The sequence below is a fragment of the Bipolaris sorokiniana genome (assembly GCF_000338995.1).
Source record: "Bipolaris sorokiniana ND90Pr unplaced genomic scaffold COCSAscaffold_10, whole genome shotgun sequence".
NCBI lineage: Eukaryota > Fungi > Ascomycota > Dothideomycetes > Pleosporales > Pleosporaceae > Bipolaris > Bipolaris sorokiniana.
The window spans coordinates 940,795-963,035 of record NW_006911904.1 but is presented as its reverse complement, the minus strand read 5'-3'; the positions used below and the strand labels follow the sequence as shown (position 1 = coordinate 963,035).

The window sequence follows — 22,241 nt, the reverse complement described above, 5'->3', positions numbered from 1 at the left end:
TCATGGTGTACACGATGTTCGTATAAGACATCTTTTTTTGGTGGTAATCAGACGACAGAGGCCCTAAGTGCAACCTCGGGCGGTGTAGGGGGTAGTGGCGCAGTGGGTGGTGGTGCTGGGAGGCCCATGAGCGGAGAAAGTGGAATGCTGAGTGGCGTGACTGGAAGATCTGCGGTTGGTGGTGGCGGAGGAAGTGGTATGCTGGGCGGCGGAGTAGGCGATGTGATATTGCGAGGAGGTGGAGGAAGGGGCATGTTTGGTGGGGGCGCGGGTGGAGGCAGACCAATTGAACTTAAACTACACTTTGGTACAATCGTCTTTTGGCTGGTTTGCTGGGCTAGCGTTCGTTGCCTCAGCGCCTCTATATTAGGGAATGCTTGAACGTTGGTCGTTGTAGGGGCTGCTTGGATTGACATTCTTTGGCCGGGAACGAAAGACGGTGTAGAGGAGATGAGGCGCAGTGGGCGAGATGATAAGAAAGGTGCTCGATCAGAACGGATCTGGACTGAGGCCGGCCGACGCAATGGGTTAGACTGTGCTGGATTAAGACCATGAAGGCTAGGGGATGTTGTCCTGTTGGATGCTGCTGAAGCTGGCCGTATTGGTGCAGTCACGGATCGATTTGTGATCAAGGGAGAAATGGAAGGCGTAGGTGAGGGTGTCTGGCTAGCTCGACGTCTTGCAGAATCAATATGTTGGGCTTGAGGGCGGACCGGAATAGGTCGCAGAAAAGGCTTTGGTGATCCCGAAGTTCGACGCCTTGTCCCGCTGACTTTGCTGGTAGAAGCAAGGTAGGGCGCTGGGTTTGACATGCCTGTTGTTGTCGTATTACCCATGATGGACTGGCGTCGAGCAGGTTGTGGGGGAAGCGGTGCAGGCTCTTTAGGAGGAGGTGAGATGACGTCCCTCCTAGGTGGCGAGCTGTAGACATGCGCGTTGAACCTCACTGGGCTATCCTCACGAGTGGGAGGGCTGTCGTCTTCCTCGGACTGGTCTGGGATATCGTTCTTGAGCTCCGGGGGCGATGAGTATGCCAAACCGATTTCAGTTTCTTGAGGTTGATCCAGACTTGGTGCTTGGTTAACTAATGCAATTGGGCCTGCGGCCAAAGGGTTTTCAAGCCCGGGAAACGTGGGTGATGCAGGACTGTAGAGAGAATGACGTATGTTTTTAGACAAAGTCTCAGCTGATTGCAGAAGATTCTCGTCAGTTGTCGGCAGTGGCTGCATGGATCTACGTCGGGATGACATTGAATTGTTTGGATTCATTTGGAAGGATCGCAGGGACATGGCACTTCGGAGGGGCTCGTTGTCGCCAGTCGCACCACACTCTTCCATCAGAGGTGATTGTGGCGCGGGTGATGATTCGCGCGATGTGTTCTGGGTCCCGGCGCCAGAAAAAGATGTCGATGATGACATGAAGGAGTACCGTGAGCGGCCGCGCAACTGTTCGAGTTGCATCTGGTGCTGAGATACTGGTGTGGAGGTGGCTGATGACGTCTCGACGGAGAGACGGCTGCTTTGTCGATGAGATTGTCCGCTAGATGAGTCGATGCTACGTTTGGTCTGTTCAGGATTCGTTTCCCAGTCTGAGGCGATGATTTTTGGCGACGCTGAAAGGCGTGGTTCGATTGGTACAACCTTGCTCATGTTGTACGCGTCTCGACTGACCCTGAACCGATGGTTCGCAATTTCAGCAGACTCTTTGCTTACCGAGCCACCATCGGTAGAGCAAGAAGCTCGGGCAGAGTCATCCCTTGTTCTTGTACCACCAAGGTTGTCAATCTCCCTTCGCACACTCGTCATCCACTCATCCATCTCTTCGGCGCTCTCAAGAACTAAGAGGAAGCTCGTTACAGATCTGCGTGTGTTAAGATGTTGTGTGCGCAGACGTGCAAGGATCGAGCTCTTTGGGCCAACTTCGAGTGCGCCATCACCGCTAGCATGGCTGGATATCTGAAGCACCCAGTGTTTGCCGGGTATGAGATCACAGGCAAAAGCCGCAGACTCCTTGCCGAGTTTGAGTACCTTTTCCGGTACCCTGTCAAAGGGACCGTCACCGGCATATTGCAGGATGTACCCGCTAGTGACCAGGACGTAAATTTTGTTGACAAGCTCTGGTGTAGATGGGTGAAGTACTGAGTGGGATATGAGGCGTTTGTGGCTCTTCTCCAACTTCTTGGCCTCTGTGCTGTTTTCAATAATGGTGGATAGTTCGCGCTCATGGTCGATTCTCTCGAGTAGAGACTCTGCTTGCCGTCTTTGGCTCTGTGTCCGCATCAAGACCTCTGGAGCAAAGACACAGGCTTGTACGGTAGCATGCTTGATAGACTGGGGAAAAGCCTGGAAGAGCGGCGGTGGCTCCCAGTCACCAAACTCGTTGTATAATACAGTGGAGCGCATAGATGTGGGCCGGAATCTTTGGCTTGCTCGGGCGCGTATTGTCTGCTGAGCGGGGGGCGAAGGGTTTTGTCGCAGTGAAGACTTGGGTACGGACATGGGAGCAGTCGGCTTTGGCGGCGTTTGTGGCCGCATTGGCACTGCGAGACCAACCTCTGTGTGACCGCGGGCCTTTTCTACCTTTGGCCTGCTGAATAGATTGAACAAGGACATTCTGGAAGATACACGCTCGAGCGTTTTTGTTGGAGCCGGTACGGATGCTTTGGATGTTATCGAGGGTGAGCGTGCTGCTTCTCGTGCTGCTTCTCGCAAGTTTGCTGTAGAGCGGGTAAGGCGCCATCTGGACATGGGCGGCCGTGCCGAAAGGTCGGCCATTGTGAATGTGCTATGACTGCACGGCGGCAGTGTGGGAATGTGAGAGAGCGACTGGAGTGTAAGTGTGAGTGCCGGCGAGTAGATGATTTGGAGGGGACAAAGCAAGTGGGTAGTAGGTGCGGCAGATTGGTTGTGGCACGGGACAGTCGAATCTGTTGATATGGAGAGCGACAGGGAAGGCTGGTCTCTCGGGGGTCAAGGTCTCTCGGAAGGGACGGCCGGGGTGCAGACGTTGGTCGAATATGGTCCGTGTGTGTGAGAGCGTGACAATGGTGATTGGGAAGTCGAGGATAACGGAAGAGCCGAATTGGGGATCAAGCAATGTGGGGAGAGTCAGCGGAAAGGAACAAGGAGCGGGATATAGGTGGTGGTGGTATAGCACCAGGAGAAGCGAAGATCAAACGAGCGGACGGGACATGAGCCCATGAACGAGAAGAGGGCGGCGGCGCTGGGCGGCAGATATGTGGACAGGACCAGAAAGCTGACCAAAGTGAAACGACGACACGAGTCGGCTTTGGTGACGAGAGTCGCGGAGGAGGAGAAGAGTGGTGGCGAGTGTTAGTTGCCGCAGATGAAGGATGGGTAATCATGGTAGTGCGCCAGGGGAGCAGTTCCCTGTGTGATGTGAAGACGCAGGGGGTGTAATGTGGCCCCTATACGGCCAGCTCGAAGACAAAGTTGGGAAGGGAGAGATGGCGACGGCGTGCGCTAATCGAGGCCGGGGCTATTTTGGCGCGCTGCAAGCAGGCTAGCCGGGGGAGAGCCGGCACAACGTCTTTTGACAGTGCGCTGGCCCAGCCAACACGAGCACTTGGCTGTGCACGCGGACGAAGTGCGCCGATGTGAACGGAGTTCGGGTGTAAGTACGCCACGACGCGTGTTGGTAGAGAGTCCAGGTAGTACCTTGCAAAGGCGGAAACAGCGACGACGGCGACGACGGCGACGACGACGACGACGACGACAATGATGACGAGGACAGAGTAGTTTGTAGCAGAATGCACCACCTAGCCGCTCTCGGGGCGGGGTGGAAAGGACAGGGTCGCGAAAAAAAAGTATTATTAGCGAAACTCTGCAGGACAAGGCCGGGCAAGGAGCGGCACTGTGGCCGTAGCAGCCGACGTCAGGCATTACTGGAGCGTGGGGAGATATGGGATCGTGTTTGGGCGGTGAATTTGTTTTTACGGCCAGTGTGGCACGTCCGTCACAAACATGGTCAGGGTGCGACGGCGAGGCCAAAAGGAAAATGAAGTCGTAGTAGCAGCGTGGTAAAAGGTCACCAGGGGCGTAGGCACAATGTTTGGCCTGCTGTCTCAGCGTGTGCCACAGGCAGTGAGGTGCATAAGTAGAGTTTGGTGCGGTGCGGGTGTGCACGGGGAATGCCATGTTAGCCCACGCAAGCGGGTGGCATGGCTGCAAATCTTATTCCCGTTGGTGACATGTCGCGATGACGACGAGCATGGGGATGATGAAGATGAGGCGGACGGGAACGAGGGCTGGTGGCGATGGCGATGGCGATGGGGGAGGGGGGGATGATGAGATGATGACAAGTACTACAGTAGTCGTAGTAGTCGTAGTGGTAGGAAGCGGGAAAGGGGAGCAGGGGGGCGGCAAGGCAAGGCAAGGCAGGGCTGGCCGGCTTTGGTGTTCCTGCAGTAGCGCCGCCGTCCGACTTGCCCCGCCAGAGCTTTGCCAGTCACCCCACCACAGCTGTCTGGTGACGCTGACGCTGACTACCGTGACTACAGTAGTACATTCATCAATCTTCTCATCCACACTCACACTCACACTCACACCCACACCCACACCCACACCCATCTACGCCTACAAGTCAACACCATCCATCCCCGCCATGCCCGACGTCAACACCATCTCTCCCCCTCCCCATGCCTCGCCCTCGCCTCGTACCCAGTCGCCCTCCAGCTCGCGCTCTCCCCACTCGCTCGCCGCCACGGCTGCCTTGAATGCCGGCATCCACAACCAGGACTCGCACTCGCCTTCGTCAGGTGACATTCGAAGAGATGCAGAGCGTGCCCGTCGCCGCTCCAGCATCCGCATGAACCTCAACCTCAACGACCCCGCCCTGCCTGCCCCCGGCGAGATGCAACAGAGCCCTTCAGCCCGTGCCAGAGGTACCGGTGCCTGGCCACACAGCCCCCACCATGAGCGCGCCCCCAGCCTGGGTGAGCTGCACCAGGAGCTCGAGGCTGAGCAGGAGGGTCAGGTCAACCGCCTCCTCAATATGATCCGCACCCAGCAGGCCCAGATAAACAACCTCCAAGCCAACCAGCACCCCTCGTCCGCCTCTGCTGTGGTTGACGACGGCACCCCCACCTCGGAGCGCTCCATGTCCATTCCCGCCTCGCACTCGCAGCACATATCGCCACTGCCCTCGGCTGCCCAGCCCCGCTCCCGTTCGCCTTTTGGCCTGGGTTCTATCAGCCGCCAGTCGTCGTTTGCAGACCGCTCGCGCCACAGCAGTCATGCGGGCTCTCCCGCCCTGCGCCCCATATCCGGCCAAGCCGGCTCCTACGACCCCCACGACATGCTTCCCAGCCCTGCAGCCGCTAGGGATGAAAGTGCTTTTTACCAGGCAGAGACTCAGAACCTGACTCGCGAGAACCAGATGCTCAAGCAGCGGATACGAGAACTAGGTAAGTACTTATCTACTTGTAATACATCACTAGTACTGACGATATTTTTCTGTAGAGCGCCAGCTAGCAGAACAAAACCCTAGCAGCCAAATCACCCACTCGCCCTCTGTCCACTCTAGTCTTGCCCCAACCCCTAATCGCCAGGCCAATGATGGTGATGATGCCACCCAAGATGCCCAGCCCACTGCCACTGCAGAGTAATTTTTGATCTTTTTGTTTTATTCTTTTTCCACCGGCGTCGGGTTGGGCTTCTCCTCTCATGACATGATTATGACGGTGGCGGCGGTTGCATAGTAATGGCGTTGATGTGGTTTTGAGAGAAAAACAGTTACTCCTAGTCATCGTTCTTTTTTTTCGGTAATTTCAAGTACGACTAATGGCTTGTGGCTGAATTCGTCACGTTAATTGACTACTTTGGTTTGCGCATGCGTGGTTCCGAGATGACTGTACTTTTGGTCTCGAATTAATTGTCTGCTCATCACACTGTACAGCAACGACCTCACAAGAACCAGAACAAAATGACGATAATCATGAGATCTATGCCTTGGATACACGTATGAGAAAGAGATAAGAGATATATCGCGCAATTACACGACACGAGCATGTACGTCATGGGTATCCTGACTTGACACCCAACACCCTTGTCTGCATGCGCTCCTGCCACCTGTTCGAAACTACTACCTACAAACACATACAACTATAGCGAACCATTTTAATCTCTTCTTCTCCATAAAAACTCGTACCAATATATACACACCTAAGTACTCTCTAGTAGTATACATCTCCGAAACCCGCAATTACGCAGCAACGAACTAGTCCCAATTTCACTCCCTTACATACACACCCCAATGTCTAAATACCGCAACACGACAACCAAACAACCCTATTTCCCATCGCCCTTCCCCGCGCCAACACAGCTGGACCTCTACCCGTCTCATCCCCCAATGAAAATTGCGAAGTAAACGTTATACCCTTTTTTTTTTCCTTTCAAACTTTCTTCACTTGCGTTTCAAGGGAAAAACGCAATAGAAGCTTGGACACACGCACACTGATCACTTTGGTGTCCGGCTCCCCTACTTCCCGCCCCCAAGGACCCTTGATATCAAAGTTTCCAAACTGGTGCGGAAAAAAGGTTAAATTGCCCAAGGTTGGACATGGACCACGAATCGAGGGGGAGATTGTTTTACTCAGCAAAAAAAAAAGAAAAAAAGTCGGAGAAAAACAACACCAAGGAAGAAATGAACAACACAAAGATCATCACGATGATAGATAAAATAATGGAATAAAATTCAAGTGAAACGCACGTAATACCAAAGTTGTTTTTTTTTAAAAAAAAAAAAAAAAAGAGAGAAAGAGTACATCTGCAGATACTCCTCTCCTCCAACTTCGGTATCACGCGTCACTCTCTTCGGTTCTCCAAAACACAGACAATTGTTTAAGAGGAAGAAATGCCAAAAATTGCGCCTGCAAAGCCATGCATAGTATCATCGTCCCACCCCCCTCTCTACCTCGCGCTCCCTATCTACCTAGTGCACCTAAACAAATAAACAAACAAACAAACAAACGCACACACCTACACTACTACTACTCCTCCTGAACCTCCTCCACAGTCGCCCGTGGTGGCCGCTGAGTTACCCCGCCCTCTTCTGTGGCTTCCGCCCCAGTAGCTTGTGGTGCGTTATCCACAGGCGCAGGAGGGGCAGCAAAGGGAGCAGCATTCGGCGGCACTGGAGTTGTTGTCCTCGAAGCATCATGACCGTGTTTCTTGCCCTTGATACCCGCAGCTTTAGCAGCCAGCTTAGCGGCCTTCTTTTCCTTTTTCGCTGCCTTCTTTGCCTTGATATCCTCGGGAGTCTGTCGCAATCTGTTAGTTACACCTTGTAAAAAAAAAGGGTAAAAAGTTGGATAATATTTTACGTACCTCTTGCCATGCCCACACAGGACGGAACGAGTCGAAGAAACCAACGTCCTCGAATAGATTAGGGTACAGCCAGAGACCAGGCGGGGCAACGAATATTGTGATGATGAAGAGAATCAGACGGACAATGGCCATGGCGAAGAAGAGTCCAATCAATCCAAGCATGCCCATACTCAGGTACCATACACCTTGGCGCAGCATCAGCGGCCAAAGCGGGAACAGCACGATAGCAATCACAGCCACCAAGGCGCCAACAGCGTACAGCTTTTGCTTCCATTGCGATCCCTCGTACAGCCAAATGTAGTAACTGTCGTCATTTGCGTCTTGGTGCTGCTCAATCTTGACGGTCCACAGTCCCTTGATGCGCTTGGGCTTGGCGTGGTTGTGGCCCTCGTGTTCGTCCTCGTCGGCCTTGGATACCCGGAGTGCAAGCAGAGAAAGAGGCAGCAGCTTGAAACAGTTCTCTGCTGTTACGCGGTCATGGACTTCTGGGAGAAGAGGATTCTTAGCCCGTGCCTTTTGGTATGCGGGTGACTGTATGGCGCGGATCGCTCGCTTGACTATTATTCACTTGTTAACTTCATATTAACATGACAAAAAATGGTCGCATCCTACCTCTGAACATATCCTTTCTCTTTTCGTCGTGCACGACGGTCCTAGGCTTCAGGTCCTGCGACTTGAGCCAATTTGCAAGAGCAATGGCTTCGGGCTTAGGTGGGCCGGGCTGGATGGGCTGCTGCTGCTGTTGCTGTTGCGCGCGCTGCTGGGCCTCCATCTGCGCCTGCATCTGCATCTGTTGCTGAGCCATAGCCTGCTGTCGCATTCGCTGAACATATTCCTGAATCGAGATTCCATGCCTTTGGGCCTCGGCGGCAATTTGCATCTGAATTTGCTGGATTTGCTCGGGGGTGGGCTTTTCGCCGTTGGGCCCGAGGGGTATCGGAATGGCAATCGAGCCCGGTGGTGGCGGGCCTTGATGGGTCTCATACTCTGGCGGGGGTTGTTCTTGTTCGGCCATGGTGAGAGCGAGAGTTTGAACCGCGGACAAGAGAGATGACCTGACCGATCAAGGCGGGGGGAACCAGATTGGTGATGGAGGACTCTGGAAAACTAAGCGTTCGGCGGTTGACACGGTGGACTTTCGTGATGCCACATTACATCAAACCCCAGGCCGGCGGAAGGTAGGTCCGGGCGGGGTGACTAAGCGACGCTTGGGTACATGAAATTCTTTGCGAGCTACTAAAAGCTTTTCCTTCCACCTCACCTGTTCACAACAACTCACACTTTGTTTCCACATAGTCCCAGGATACCCTACGCGCACGATGGCTTGCGCTTTATTGTTTCACGAATCCGACTAGGTCAATTGTTGTCGAATGCTGTGCACTCATCATCCCTTTGGCAGGGTCTGGTGCGCGACCGCACATCCCTTGATGAATGCGCTTGGAGCCACGGCGCAACCCGCCATGTAAAGGGCGCCGCTCTTCTCCAGCATCAGCACCAGCATCGTCAGCATGGGCCAGCAAGTATCGGCTGGGCATAGGTCTCAAGGAACGAGGGCCCCTACAGTGACCTGCTGCATCTCTATTGAACATGGAACAGGCGGTGTTGCATGGGCATATGCAGCATTTGCTTCAAAGCGCAGTCTTGCCAGGCAAATTCCCATGTTGCAAGATGGGGTCAACTTGGCAGATGTCGACTGATGAGTTTGATCACAGGCTTGATTGGCGACAGGATGGCAGGCTGTCCGGGGCACCCTGGAACCCTTGTACTCTGTGATGATCCATCACTTCACCAACACTCTGGCCCTTACTTCCCTTACTGTATAGGCCTATTTTGGTGTGAAGAAGAAGAAAGCGACCCATTACTCACCGCGGAGCCTTTCCTTTGGGGTGGCTTCAGTGGTCCTTTTCCGTGGTCAACATACTTATATGTGTGTGTGTAGCTTAGTGTATGTGCGTTGGTGTGTATTATCTTTGTGATGGGCATGATGTGGTGTGGTGGTACCTTGTCGCGCTATGGGGGATCTGCATGGCACATGAAACGGCTGCATCAACGATGACGGCTGACGCGGGAGCCCTTGGCGAGCGGGTACGTTCATTGTTGCATACGTGTGTGTGTGTGTGGGTGTGTGGGTGTGTGTGGGTGTATGTACATGTGTATGTAAGTATTATGTGCATGTATGCATGTACATACGTACTCTGTGAATGAATGAGTGTATTCAGACCGCACGACGGGCGGGTCAGTTAGTCAGGCAGCCAGAAGGATGCAATATGCAAGCACCCAGGGCGAACGGGCTGGTGAGTGATGGATGATGGGCCATGGTGGATATTGCGGCACCCGCGTCAATGGACGAGGGCCCCTGCAAGCCGCCGTCTCTTTGGGCTTGATGTCTCTCTGCAGTCTGCTAGCATGGCCAAGTTTTGTTTTCCGTGCAGTCGGGGCGTCAGTGTCCACCGATGGGATGCAGTGTGCACGGCGATAGAAGAAGCTGGCAGCGTCCCTTGTCCTGGTTCCCACGCATCCATCCTAAATCCTGCCTGCATCCTGCCATCCATATCCACATCCATGCCCAGCGCCGCCACTGCTGGTGCTGCTCCCGCCGGTGCTCGTCCAGCTCGTCCAGCTCGTCCAGCTCGCCCGCCGTAGCGCGTTCCTCGATCCCGCTCGATCGCCTGGCGGACATCCCCCAGACCGTCTGTCACCCGGCAGGGATCGCTCCAAGCCACCCCTCGAACGACTGGGCGGATACGAAAGCGGATAGGCCTACCGCTGCCTCGTCTCCGCCGCACCACACCTCGTCATCTCGCGCGCCCGCCTATCCGCCCTCGAGTTGTGTGTCGAGTGTGAGTGCAAGCGTGTGCGTGAGCGTGAGCCCCGAGGGTAAAAAAGCAGTCATCGCCGCCTTCCTCGACGCGCAGCTTGCTGACACGACGTGACGGAACCGCTGCTGCGCCCCCAGTCGCAGCCCGCCCGTAACACGCTGACTCTGCTTCCTCAGCCCACTCGACCAACGACGGGCTTCCCGCGACACGACGCCCAGAAACCGCGTCCCTACAACTGCACACTGCACCACACGCCCACCCACGCTCCACCACCCCTGTCCGCCCTGTTCTGCGCTTGCTGCACATCGCAAAGAGAGGGCCCGCACTTGAGCGACCCTCTCTCGCCCTCTCCCAACCCACAGCCGGGCTCTCTGCTGCTAACGTGCCAGCACGCCGACGCCCGGTGCTGAGCAGTCCAATCCAATCACCCCCCCCCAGAGATATGTCAAGCACAGCAGACGGGCGACGATTCCGCGAAGGCATAGGCACCAGCCGCTCCTGGTGAAGCTGTGCTGTGGGGTTGTCACCACACAGTTGGCTCCAAACCGTCGTCCCAAGGTGACCACCAGTACACACCCTCGTGCTCACTGCCTGTCTTGGTCTCCGGCGCGACAAACCCCATTCACCCACGCACGTACGCACACATACACACCACCACCACCACTAGATTCCCTCCAACGGCTCCCCCACCATGACCATGGTCCGGCCATACCCCCCGCAGCCGCCGTCGCAGCTTCCTTCCACCCTAGGCTACAGCAACATGGTGCCTGCCCCGTCACACGCCTCCTACCTCCGCAATGGCCCTACCCCCGACGGCCGCAGCCTCGCCCAACACTCTATCCCCCAACAATACGCCCACCCACTATCCAGGCACAGCGCATACGGTTCGCCGCCCTCCGACACGGGCCGCACTCCAAAGCCCGCAGAGCACATGCTGCGCCGCAAGACGCCAAATGGTATTCTGGCCGCCGCATACGATGGTACATCTGTCGAGACCAACGGAGAGCCCCATGCGACAAAGCACATTTTACTTCCTGTGACCGCCGAATCCGGTATGCCCTATCGCATTAACAAAGATCTCCCTCTCCGCTCCCCAGCTCTTCATCGTGGCCATGCCCAGAACCAGAGAGATGCGCTGGAATGGAGTGCGAGTCGTTACTTTGAAACGGGTTCTGGGCTCTCCGGCCAACACTTACCACAGATTGATTCGATGCTCAGTCAAATACCCCCATTGCAACCCCTTGAGCCCTACCAGATGTATGGCAATCCTTTCTGCGGCCCTATGGGCCCTCCATTTCAAACACCCCTGAATCCCACAGTCTCCAACGATCAAGGGCCATATGGCCCATATTGGCACGATGGCACCTACATTCCCTATCGGCCTGCTGCCATGCGCGACCCTCGGTTTTTGCATCATCCTAATCACAACTGGAGTCATTCACATAGCAACCCCTTTGCAGGGCACCCATACAGTAATGTCATGCCCAATCTTTCACATCATCAGCCGAATCCTGTTCAATTAGACTATGCATATGGCGCCTACGGCCGCGCCCCAAGGCCGCAACTCGAGTTTTCACCATATGCGCAGCCCCATGCAAACGTTGCATTGGATTATCAAAATCAGCTCCTCCCTCCGCCTCCTACTCAACGCCCTCAAGACTTTTTGCATTCCGGTCAAACAACACCTGTCGCTGAGCACATGTCCAGCATTCCTCTCGATGACTTTAGTGCATTACCTCCGAGCGAACAGCCAAGGGAGAAGGTGTTTGCGTGGGCCCATGCTGTCTACGTAGACATGCTTAGACATTTACAAGCAACTCGAAAAATTAATTCACATCCTCATGGCCGCGCACACCAACGGCCTCACATTTACCCCAAACCGCCGCGACAACCTGGAGGCAGCGTTTCTGGTCCTTCCGTCAGCGGTATGCCGTCTCTGGAACGACGTGTATCGTGTCCAGTCCCTAATCACTATGCGTCACCTCAACCTGGATCAGAATTCGTGCACAAGAGACCTCAAATACCGCATTCACGTTCATTATCAGCATGGTCAGTTGGGGGTCTTGGTCCGAATAGCCAGCCGTGGCAAGGAGGTATGCCACTACAACATTCCATGCAGCCTCATACTCCAGCTATCGAACCACCGCGGACCTTACGCCGAATGTCTGGATCAATCGCCGGTGTTCACCAGAGCCTCCAACACGGTGTACCTCCAAGCGTGACTACTGCTTCTGCCCTAGAGGCCATCACCAAACACTGTGAAGAAAGTAAATGGACTTGGATAGATGGTATTCTTTTGGGTGGTTGTCTGGCTTACGCACTGGGTGACTACCAAAAGGCTCAAGACTGGTACAAGCATATCTTGACCTTGGACAAAGAGTAAGCACGCCCTGTTTTCAGTATACACTTCATACTAACCCAATGTAGCCATGTTGAAGCCATTTCGAATCTGGCGGCTACCATGCTTGCTCTTCAGCAAAAGCGTGAAGCCGAGAGCCACTGGAGGCGCGCTGTCAAATTACGTCCAAGCTATTTCGAGGCTGTCGAACACCTCATTGGTCTACTCTGTAGTGATCACAAGGGACGAGAAGCGGTCCAGGTTATCGAAGATGTCGAACGTCAGCTGAGATTCGTCAAGCGAGGAGATGCCCTGCGAAGCCTCGAAGCGCAAAGCGAACGTTCAGCCTCTACCTACAGCGAGTCGAGCCTCTCTGAAGCATCCGATCGCCCCATTTTCGAGTTTGAGGGCGAAGAATCATCGGTTTTCAAGGAGCTAGACGAGCTCCCTGGCTCGGATCAGCCAGGCTTCGGCTCGAGTGGATATGCCATTGCAGGCTGCGATAACGGTCGCATTCTTGCATTAGTACATGCCAAAGGCAACATGCTCTACGCACTTGGTGATAATGCCGCCGCCGCCAGAGCCTTTGAAGATGCAGTTCTTATTGGGACTGGACCACACACCAACGGCATTGATGGTCTCATCAAGCGTATTCTTGCCGTTGTTGGATATGATGTTGCGGAGCGCTCACCAGGTGGACGCCGTGTACCACCCTCGTCCGATCCAATCCTGCTCCCCCCGGATGCAGCTACTAGGACAGCTCAGCTTTGCTTCCCACCTCATGGTCAACTCCCTGGTCTGAAACATGTTTCCAGTGAAGGTCTTTCGAGGAAAGCAGCTATATCGACGATGAGCAACTCTTTGCTCTCATTAGCAAAGATCTTCCAAGACGGCATGGCTACCAACTCACCAAAGACCCCAACGTATCAAAGTACTTACGGTGTTCGAGAGATCCTAGCTCTTTATTACTTATCATTATCCCTTCAGCCCAGTCCATCAACAGCCAACAACGTCGGCATTTTACTTGCCAGTGTGCAACAGTCTGCCCCTGCGAAACCGAGTCCTGTGTCGCACGCTTTTGCTCAGCCTCAGATACCTGGCTTAGTCCCGGGCAGTGGCATTGCTCTCGCCCTTGCATACTACTCCTACGGACTCCAATTGGATTCATCCCACGCTCACCTGTACACGAACCTCGGAAGTCTCTTGAAAGACATTGGGCAACTGGATTATGCTATCAACATGTACGAAAAGGCCGTCCAATGCGATCAAGGATTCGACATTGCTCTCGCAAATCTTGCCAACGCCGTCAAAGACAAAGGCCGGATCGCCGATGCAATCTTCTATTATCGCAAGGCTGTCAAGTCGAGCCCTGACTTTGCGGAAGCTGTTTGTGGGCTTGCTAATGCTCTCAACTCAGTTTGTAACTGGGCTGGCAGAGGTGGAATAGCCGACGATCATGGCTCCAGAGACCGATGGCACGTCAACGAGAATGGCATGCTTTTGGACGCCACTCTACCAGGTGCTTCCAGTTCCGGATGGATCTACAAGGTTGTCAAATTGGTTGAGAAGCAGCTTGCTGATGGCGAGGACTGGGGCAGAGGTATCATGGACGATTACTTCATCCAGGATATCATGCGTCCTTTCGTTCTCACTGGCACTAACGCACAAGGCATCAAAGAGAAAGAGGATAGCATGAGACGGGTATTGACCAAATGGAAGGGTCAGAAGTGGGAAGGCGCGCGTATCGTGCGCCTTGTTGAGCGTGCGATAAGATGGATGACCTGGCAGTGGTACCAGGATCGACATGTGACTGGACAGCAGCGACCATCATCCTCATACAGAAGACCCCAGCTCCCAGCGGGCTTGACAATACCTGCAGCCCCAACTGTACTACCTTTTCACACCTTCACATGCCCCATGTCGGCCAAGCAAATTCGTCTAATATCGCAACGGAACGGTCTGCGTATCTCATGTTCAACGTTGAGAGTTCCCTGGCTTCCACCAACTGTTTATCAACCCCCAGCTCCACCAAGGCCATATCTCAAAGTTGGCTACGTATCTTCAGATTTCAACAACCATCCGCTAGCACATCTGATGCAATCTGTGTTTGGATTGCATGACCCGAGCCGAGTAAAGGCATATTGTTATGCGACCACTGCGAGTGACGGATCGGAACACCGCAAGCAGATTGAGAAGGAATCTCCAGTCTTTTACGACGCTAGCAGTTGGTCTGCAGAGCGATTGGTCCATCAGATCACCAGTGACGGTATACATGTCCTTGTGAACCTGAATGGGTACACCAGGGGAGCAAGGAATGAAGTATTCGCTGCCCGTGCTGCCCCTATCCAAATGGCCTTTATGGGTTTTGCAGGTACCCTCGGCGCTGAATGGTGTGACTACTTGCTTGCTGATGATACTGCTGTGCCCCCGGACACTCTCCGTCAATGGCGCCGTAACATCGACCTTGAAGATGCACTGGTGGATGATAACAGTGGCGGTATGGACGACAAGTGGATTTACGGAGAGAACATCATCTTCTGCAGGGATACGTTTTTCTGCTGTGACCATAGACAGAGTGCTCCAGACTCGCAAGGTCGGCAGCCAAACTGGGAAGAAGAGCAACAGCGAAGATGGGCGATGCGCAAAGAGATCTTTCCCAACCTTTCAGACAACGCCATCATTCTTGCAAACTTCAACCAGTTGTACAAGGTAAGTTGACCATGACTTCAGCTATCGTGCATTGACTAATCATTCTACCAGATCGAACCCACGACATTCCGCACTTGGTTGCGCATTCTTGAGAAGATCCCCAACGCCGTTCTTTGGCTGTTACGATTCCCCGACCTTGGCGAGACGAACCTCAAGCAAACAGCTCTCATGTGGGCAGGCGCAGAAGTCGCCAGTCGCATCATGTTTACCGACGTTGCTCAAAAGCACCAGCACATTTCTCGGGCACGTGTCTGCGATCTGTTCCTCGACACACCCGAGTGCAACGCTCATACAACAGCTGCAGATGTGCTTTGGTCCGGTACGCCGTTGCTAACGCTACCACGATACAAGCACAAGATGTGCTCTCGAATGGCAGCGTCTATTCTCAAAGGCGCATTGCCCAAGACGCCCGCGGGTGCACAAGCTGCGAAAGAGCTTATCGCATCCAGCGATGAAGAGTACGAGGACATGGCTGTCCGCTTAACACGCGATTACAAGTACGAGGGTCACCGACCCACTGGACGACTCAGTGAATTACGACGTATGCTCTACGAGTCACGGTGGACCAGCCCTCTTTTTGACACCAAAAGATGGGTTCGGGATTTAGAAGATGCATACGAAATAGCATGGAAAAAATGGGAAAAGGGTGAAGGCGGTGACATCTGGCTGAAGCATTGATAGCTCTCGGAAGCATAGCGGTTGCATTCTCATTTGCTAGAAGCGCGCTTGAGGCTAGACCAGGCATACATGTGTTTTGGGCTTAGATTCTTGGTTTGGAATCTGCGAATTTTGCGAACTACGCACTGGGATTTTGTAAGCAGTTGGTTACTGCGGTTGTGTTCTGTTGTTCCTATACCCCCACATTGCTTTGAATTGGATATGTTTCTTGGTTATATAGGGGTGTTTGCATGCCTTCGGGTGCTTCACGTTAATGGGCATTCAGGTGGGCATTATCATCGTTAGCCATTTGGATAATAAGACTATTGACTCGCGTTTGGCCACATGTTGTGTCTATTTTCAGAGCGAGTAGGCATTCTTTGGTGGACTTTAAAAGTGACAGGCATTCAGGAGGGAAGCCCGATCTCTGTTGTAATCGCGCTAACAAAGCTTAGCGCGATCGCAACTATATTCATATTGCCCTCTCCGCTCGTCAGCGGGATTGATAGTTGGTATCATTGACCCTTCTTATTTGTACCCTCTGAAAGCGCATCATTATCCTATCCTGCCCAAGACGTACCATGGCTCCGCGCAAGAAAGCCGTAACAGCAGCAGCCAGTTCTAACAAAGCTGCAAAGTCTGCCAAGGCAATCATCACATCCCCTTTAACACCACCCACCGTTGCGCTACCGCCATCGCGTATTCACAGCACATCGTACCACTACCCGCTCATCTTGGGCAATCGGTCGGCATGCGACGCGTTACTGTCCTGGTTCAATGGCGTGGCAGAGACGCGCAGTATGCCGTGGAGGAAAGCGTGGATCGACCCCGCAGACTTTGAAGGCCGGGAAGAAGAGCTTAAAAGCGTTCTATCAAAAAGAGCGTATGAGGTTTGGGTGTCTGAAGTCAGTAAGTAGGCGCCCTGGTTTTCTGTAAATACTACACGATGCGATGCTGAATCGCGTAACGCGCCAAAACGCGTCGTCACGTGATCATGGGCTTAGCTACTTTCATGTGTCGTCCATACTAAGAGGTGTTAGTGTTACAACAGACACGTGTGTCGACAGTCATTCCATATTTCAACAACTGGATAGCAAAATGGCCCACAGTGGAAGACCTTGCTGCTGCAAATCATGATGATGTACTCTCCGTCTGGAAAGGCTTGGGATACTACTCCCGTGCAACTCGGCTTCACGAGGGCGCTAAGCAGATGACGTCTGCACCTAGTGCTTCGGGCGTAATTCCTAGTGGAGCGGTTGAACTCCAGGAAGTACCAGGCATCGGAAGATACACTGCAGGCGCAGTATCTAGTATCGCATTTGGCGAACCCGAGCCAGTACTTGATGGAAACGTTGCAAGAGTACTAAGCCGGCAGCTGGGCCTGTACACGGATGCAAAAGACAAGAAGACGACAGATGTGATGTGGGACATGGCGGACCAACTGATTAAATTTGCGTCCAACTACCCAGAACAGCGGAGAAGCGCTGTACCAGGACTATGGAACCAGGCGCTGATGGAACTCGGATCTACCATCTGTACTCCACGACCACGGTGTGACGAATGCCCTATACAAGCCACGTGCAGAGCATACAGCGAAGGAAAAGCGTTGTCTCAGAAGCGCCAAGCATCTACTGCCATCCCGGACATTGAAGATGCATGCATGCTGTGTGCGCCACTAGATACCGAAGATTTGGTTACTGTTCCCGAGGACAAAGCAACAGACGACGCACCAAGAGCTACCAAGAAGAGAAAAGCTGCTGTGAAGCAGACCAACACCCTCTCGAATTACTTCACTGTCAGCACACCGAAGTCTAATGCTGACACCGAAACTGATCAAGAGAGTGCCGACGACACCCCAGTGGAAGAGTCCAAGAAGCGAAAATTGCCCCCACCAGCTTCAGATATAAAGCCCATATTGAGCTATTGCTCCTTGTTTCCTATGAAGGTCGCAAAGAAGAAGGCTGCGGAGGAAGAGTGCATTGTGTGTATGATTGAGCTGTGCTTTCCAGATGGTGGAAGCAAGTGGCTAATCGAACAGAGGCCCAGCAAAGGTTTGATATCTTGTATCTCAAGTAGCTGCTGTGCTAACAAGTGGCGCTAGGGCTTTTGGCATCCTTGTGGTATGTAAACCATGTCCAGCCACTCGGAGGTGCTACTACACCTAGGTGTTGGTTGCCATCTTCTCGACACCCCGGTACACATATCCGCGCGGTACTTGTCGTGATAGGCTATCTGTCGAGCTTTTCTCTTTATCTTTTCTCGGGCGTCTACTGATTGTGGCACAGGCAGTTCCCACAGGCCTCACTAACGGCATCACAAAAGACGCCGCAGCAACGCAAGGCTCTCGCCCAGAAACACGTTGCTGACCTCGCTGCAGGCAAGGTTGATATGAGTCAAGCGCGTTATGTGGCGTCTTTGTCGCCATTGGTCCATGTCTTCACTCATTTAAGGCTCACCATGCACGCCTATCAGTTCAGGATCGACGCTGATAACGACCAAGGCTTCGCGCCGGTATGCAAGGGCCCGCCGGCCCGCAAGTGGGTGGATGGTGCGTCCATGGACGACGAGACGTTGTCGACTGGAATGCGCAGATGCTGGGACCTTCTTTCCAGCGAGAAATAAATGGGTTCGACATGGACAGTTTCGTTCGAAGGGTTCCCGGAGGCCGTTCCCACGTACCCCACGCGTCGTTATCTCTCGCCAAGCGTTTGCCGTGTGGACTCCCGCCCTTCGCCTCCTTGGCTGTCTCCACTCGGTCTGGGGAAGTGGAACGATAACGCATGGCGGGAGCCCCGACTAGACCAGGCAAGGAGAATACTTCCTTTTTGTACGCTGACTTGTCTTGGTAATAACCTTGCGTTGGATCCGTGGTGGTGCGCTGCCCATATCAGTGGCCCCTCCGGTCGAATCAAAAACATGTTAGTTTGGGCAGTCACCGAGATATACATTGCATGTGACGGATTTACTTAGATATAAGCAAACGTTATTCCCCGGGTCAACTAGCAACCGCAGGTCGTTTCTACTAGTTGAAGCTATTCAGCGCGCGCACCCGCCTACACTAGCAATTCTGTACGTAGTTGTAGTTGGTAGTAAATATGGCTACACCACCTGCCCCGACTCCTGTACTGGAGTGGCCGGATTATAACACCACCCCGACCGGGGGCAACCCACTGACTACCGATCTTAACGCTCCGTATGACAAGGGTGATCTATGCTGGATGCTGGTCAGCACAGTACTGTGCTGGTAAGTGTACTATTCATTCCAAAGGCTGACAGTCAAGACACTCTAAACTAACGCTTGCAACACCAGGCAAATCACCCCAGCAATCGGCTTCCTCTACGCCGGCATGCACCGCCGCAAAGCCGCCATGACGATGATTTTCCAATCCCTCTTCTGCGCCTGTGCTGCGGGAATCCAGTTCTGGGTCTATGGCTACTCGCTGTACCAATCGCACACTTCTGGTCCTTTTATCGGCGACTTGTCTAAAGCGGGTTTGCACACTGTACTGGGCTACCCCTCGTTGGCAAATGCTGACATCCCGGATATCCTGTATGCGTGTTTCGGGTTCACGTTTGTCACTGCCACTGCGATGATTCTGGCTGGAGCGATGCTGGAGCGAGGGCGGTTGGGACCGTCGATGATTTTCTTGCTGTGCTGGACTACTTTTGTTTACTATATCCTCGCGTATGCGGAGTGGAATCCTAGCGGCTGGCTGTATCAGCTTGGTGTGCTGGATTTTGCGGGATCAGGGCCTGTTCATATTGCGTCTGGCTTCTCTGCGCTGGCGTGGGCGATTATGCTGGGCCCGCGTGTGGATCCGCATAAGGAGTCGCTGCACGCGCGCATTCCGCATTTCAGGCCTCATAGCCCGTTTTTGATTGGGTTGGGCACGATTTTTATTTGGTTTGGGTGGTTTGCGTTTAATGGTGAGTTGGGGATATCAGGTCGTTGTGTGCCATCGCCACATGCTAATAAGTGATCAAGGTGCCTCAACGGCGAATCTGTCAATCCGATCCATCTACATTGTCTGCAACACCAACCTCGCTGCTTCCGGCGGCGGCCTAGCCTGGGTCGCACTCGAATACTTGTTCACTCGCAAATTCTCCATCATCGGTTTCTGCTCCGGCATCATATCCGGTCTCGTCGGCATCACCCCAGCCTGCGGTTTCGTCCCTATCGAAACCGCTGCGTTAGTCGGCGCACTCACATCTTGCGCCTCCTTCTTCACAGTCAAGTACAAGCACCTTCTCCGCGTAGACGAAGGTCTCGACATCTTCGCCATCCATGGTATGGGCGGCTTCGTCGGCGACATCCTCACGGGCTTCTTCGCCTCAAAATCCGTGCCTGCACTTGACGGTAAAAGCAATGCCTACGAAGGGGGGTGGTGGAATCACAACTGGAAGCAAATGGGATACCAGCTTGCCGCTGCAACTACCTGCGCCGCCTGGTCTTTTGTCATTTCCATCATTTTGCTTTTCATCATCAATAAGATTCCTGGGTGCCATATCAGGGCTACCGAGGAGGAGGAGCTGAGAGGCCTTGATTACAAGTATTTTAACGATGTGGAAGAGGATTTGGTGGTGCTGAATGGGTATGGTGCGGCAAGGTTGGGAACGTCGATGTTGGGGGTGGTGAGTGGATCGGGGAGTCATCAGGATGTTCCTGTTGATGCTGGGAAGCGGGATTAAAGAGTAGATAAAACCATATTTAATTCATGCTACAAAAACCTGTGACCATTGAATCACACCCGCAAGACAACAGTTATATGCCATAAAGTCCTCCAGATCCTTTGCCGGATTAGAAGAGTTGTCTCAGGAGTGGAGTGTAGCGCAATGTTGTACAAAGAAGATGAGGGCGTGGTGCAATATTGTAAAGAGCAGATGGGTGTGTCTGGTGTAATGTTGAACAAAGAAGATGAGGGTGTGAAGCCTATGGGCAGCTCACTTCTGCCCAGAAGATTCTCCGGCCTTGAGGTTCTCTGGGCCCTGCGGGGGTCTAAGAGAAAGTGTTGAAGTAGCTTGTCCCAACAATTTGTTGTGCGAGGTTACTTCACCAACATAGTTGAACGCCGTGTTGGAGCGGTTCAACTGGGTCCAAACCGCGATGGGGAGAGAAAAGAGGAGAACTGAAGACGAAGCATCCCAGGCGCCTTCCAGCTTGATATCCATGTTCATGATTGAAGACGGCAACTGTTCTTTGAGCCATTTCTTCAACCCTTCAACGCCCTCTCTGTCGAGAGGTCCTTTGAGATGCGCCGTGAGTAGGATACGCGGACTATTTGGCTTGAGAGGTGGAACCGAAGGCGTCTTACCCTTGTACCTTCCCAAGATGATTGAGGGTATGTCATTTCGTCGACTGTAGAATGGAATGCGTTCGAGATTCAAGGCTCTACGATCCGTCATGAGCGTTTGGTAAAGGGTGGAGACCGTGAACTGCTGAGAAGATAGATAGCGGAGTTGTTGACATAGGGCCGCTGTGAAGCACGTCTTGGTGTCTGCACTGGCTGTTTCCGTGGCAGCAGCCAATAGCTCTGCATCTACATTCATGCCTTCGGCGGCATAGCAGCAGTCCAGGATGTGAAGGACATCACACTGTTCCGTACTGAGGAGTGAAGTCGCCATTTTCCAATCCAATTCTCTAGTTTTGAAGTGTCCATTATGACGCAATGCACCCCTATGAACTGTATTGGTATGATGTAAACAGAAAATGAAAGAAAGCACACAAGTTGTCAACTTACCCGAGCTTCAGAACGTACTCTGGTCCTTGAGCCGAGCCCGATGTGGACACAGGGAGAGCCTTTCCATGGCCAGCAAAGACAATGACCACAAGGCAGTCTTTTTTCGCAAAGCCCTTTGCTACCAGATCAATGAGAGCTGTCTGTATAACCGCTTGTGGATTTTCATGGTCCTTGAGCAAGAGGCGTATGGTATTGTGGAAGTCGTAGAACCTTTCGAAGACCTGTGCTAGTTCTCTTTCGAGGCCGTCACAGCCAATATCATCGTTTTTGAAATGGATGAGTATTGCAGACCTCGTTTTGTGCTGTTTGTGAACATTCTTGCCTGTTCCTGATGCGATGGCAGTCGAAAGCTCAGTCGAAATCTGAGCTTCCGACAGCTGAGATGGAGTCTGCTGTGCACGCGGGGGGTGGGGGCCGGACATTTTGTGGTTCGGCGTGGAGCAGAGGTGATGAGTCGTGGTTTGGGTTAGTGTGGGATCGCGAGCTTTATAGTTGAGGGTAATGACTGGTGTTGTACCGTAGTAAATTCAAATGCACTGGCGGTGAATCGTAGTGATATTCAGACTGGTATTGTACCGTGATTAGACTGCAAACGCGCCGGCGGTGAGGATGCGAAGAGTCATCTCCTAGGCAG

At 53.3% G+C, this 22,241-nt stretch overlaps 9 protein-coding genes across 9 annotated transcripts; 4 read left to right on the top strand and 5 right to left on the bottom strand.

The window, feature by feature from the left end:
• Positions 1 to 47: 47 nt before the first annotated feature.
• Positions 48 to 2,534, bottom strand: COCSADRAFT_94610 (uncharacterized protein; the record flags this gene model as incomplete). The annotated part of the gene is made up of 1 exon (XM_007703730.1): positions 48 to 2,534. One exon carries the CDS (start codon positions 2,532 to 2,534, stop codon positions 48 to 50), a length of 2,487 nt encoding a protein of 828 aa, XP_007701920.1.
• Positions 2,535 to 2,931: 397 nt separating this feature from the next.
• Positions 2,932 to 3,466, bottom strand: COCSADRAFT_222376 (uncharacterized protein). The gene has a single exon (XM_007703729.1). It carries the CDS (start codon positions 3,362 to 3,364, stop codon positions 3,089 to 3,091), a length of 276 nt encoding a protein of 91 aa, XP_007701919.1. The 5' UTR covers positions 3,365 to 3,466; the 3' UTR covers positions 2,932 to 3,088.
• A 1,032-nt stretch (positions 3,467 to 4,498) lies between these two features.
• Positions 4,499 to 5,960, top strand: COCSADRAFT_121407 (uncharacterized protein). Its single transcript, XM_007703728.1, has 2 exons — positions 4,499 to 5,425; positions 5,481 to 5,960. The coding sequence occupies exons 1-2, from the start codon at positions 4,624 to 4,626 to the stop codon at positions 5,624 to 5,626; spliced, it is 948 nt and encodes a 315-aa protein (XP_007701918.1). The 5' UTR covers positions 4,499 to 4,623; the 3' UTR covers positions 5,627 to 5,960.
• An 807-nt stretch (positions 5,961 to 6,767) lies between these two features.
• COCSADRAFT_146506 (uncharacterized protein) lies at positions 6,768 to 8,492 on the bottom strand. Its single transcript, XM_007703727.1, has 3 exons — positions 7,959 to 8,492; positions 7,347 to 7,903; positions 6,768 to 7,279 (listed from the first exon to the last, which is right to left on the bottom strand). The coding sequence occupies exons 1-3, from the start codon at positions 8,359 to 8,361 to the stop codon at positions 7,010 to 7,012; spliced, it is 1,230 nt and encodes a 409-aa protein (XP_007701917.1). The 5' UTR covers positions 8,362 to 8,492; the 3' UTR covers positions 6,768 to 7,009.
• Positions 8,493 to 9,298: 806 nt separating this feature from the next.
• COCSADRAFT_222361 (uncharacterized protein) lies at positions 9,299 to 9,637 on the bottom strand. Its single transcript, XM_007703726.1, has one exon. It carries the CDS (start codon positions 9,518 to 9,520, stop codon positions 9,311 to 9,313), a length of 210 nt encoding a protein of 69 aa, XP_007701916.1. The 5' UTR covers positions 9,521 to 9,637; the 3' UTR covers positions 9,299 to 9,310.
• An 850-nt stretch (positions 9,638 to 10,487) lies between these two features.
• COCSADRAFT_38482 (glycosyltransferase family 41 protein) lies at positions 10,488 to 16,214 on the top strand. Its single transcript, XM_007703441.1, has 3 exons — positions 10,488 to 12,544; positions 12,593 to 15,212; positions 15,264 to 16,214. Exons 1-3 carry the CDS (start codon positions 10,857 to 10,859, stop codon positions 15,888 to 15,890), a joined length of 4,935 nt encoding a protein of 1,644 aa, XP_007701631.1. The 5' UTR covers positions 10,488 to 10,856; the 3' UTR covers positions 15,891 to 16,214.
• Positions 16,215 to 16,450: 236 nt separating this feature from the next.
• COCSADRAFT_162154 (uncharacterized protein) lies at positions 16,451 to 18,491 on the top strand (the record flags this gene model as incomplete). The annotated part of the gene is made up of 4 exons (XM_007703725.1): positions 16,451 to 16,778; positions 16,910 to 17,920; positions 17,971 to 17,989; positions 18,155 to 18,491. 4 exons carry the CDS (start codon positions 16,451 to 16,453, stop codon positions 18,489 to 18,491), a joined length of 1,695 nt encoding a protein of 564 aa, XP_007701915.1.
• Positions 18,492 to 18,728: 237 nt separating this feature from the next.
• Positions 18,729 to 20,585, top strand: COCSADRAFT_222345 (uncharacterized protein). Its single transcript, XM_007703724.1, has 3 exons — positions 18,729 to 19,113; positions 19,180 to 19,796; positions 19,855 to 20,585. Exons 1-3 carry the CDS (start codon positions 18,965 to 18,967, stop codon positions 20,556 to 20,558), a joined length of 1,470 nt encoding a protein of 489 aa, XP_007701914.1. The 5' UTR covers positions 18,729 to 18,964; the 3' UTR covers positions 20,559 to 20,585.
• A 166-nt stretch (positions 20,586 to 20,751) lies between these two features.
• COCSADRAFT_342874 (uncharacterized protein) lies at positions 20,752 to 22,068 on the bottom strand. The gene is made up of 2 exons (XM_007703723.1): positions 21,608 to 22,068; positions 20,752 to 21,543 (listed from the first exon to the last, which is right to left on the bottom strand). Exons 1-2 carry the CDS (start codon positions 22,027 to 22,029, stop codon positions 20,811 to 20,813), a joined length of 1,155 nt encoding a protein of 384 aa, XP_007701913.1. The 5' UTR covers positions 22,030 to 22,068; the 3' UTR covers positions 20,752 to 20,810.
• Positions 22,069 to 22,241: the final 173 nt, after the last annotated feature.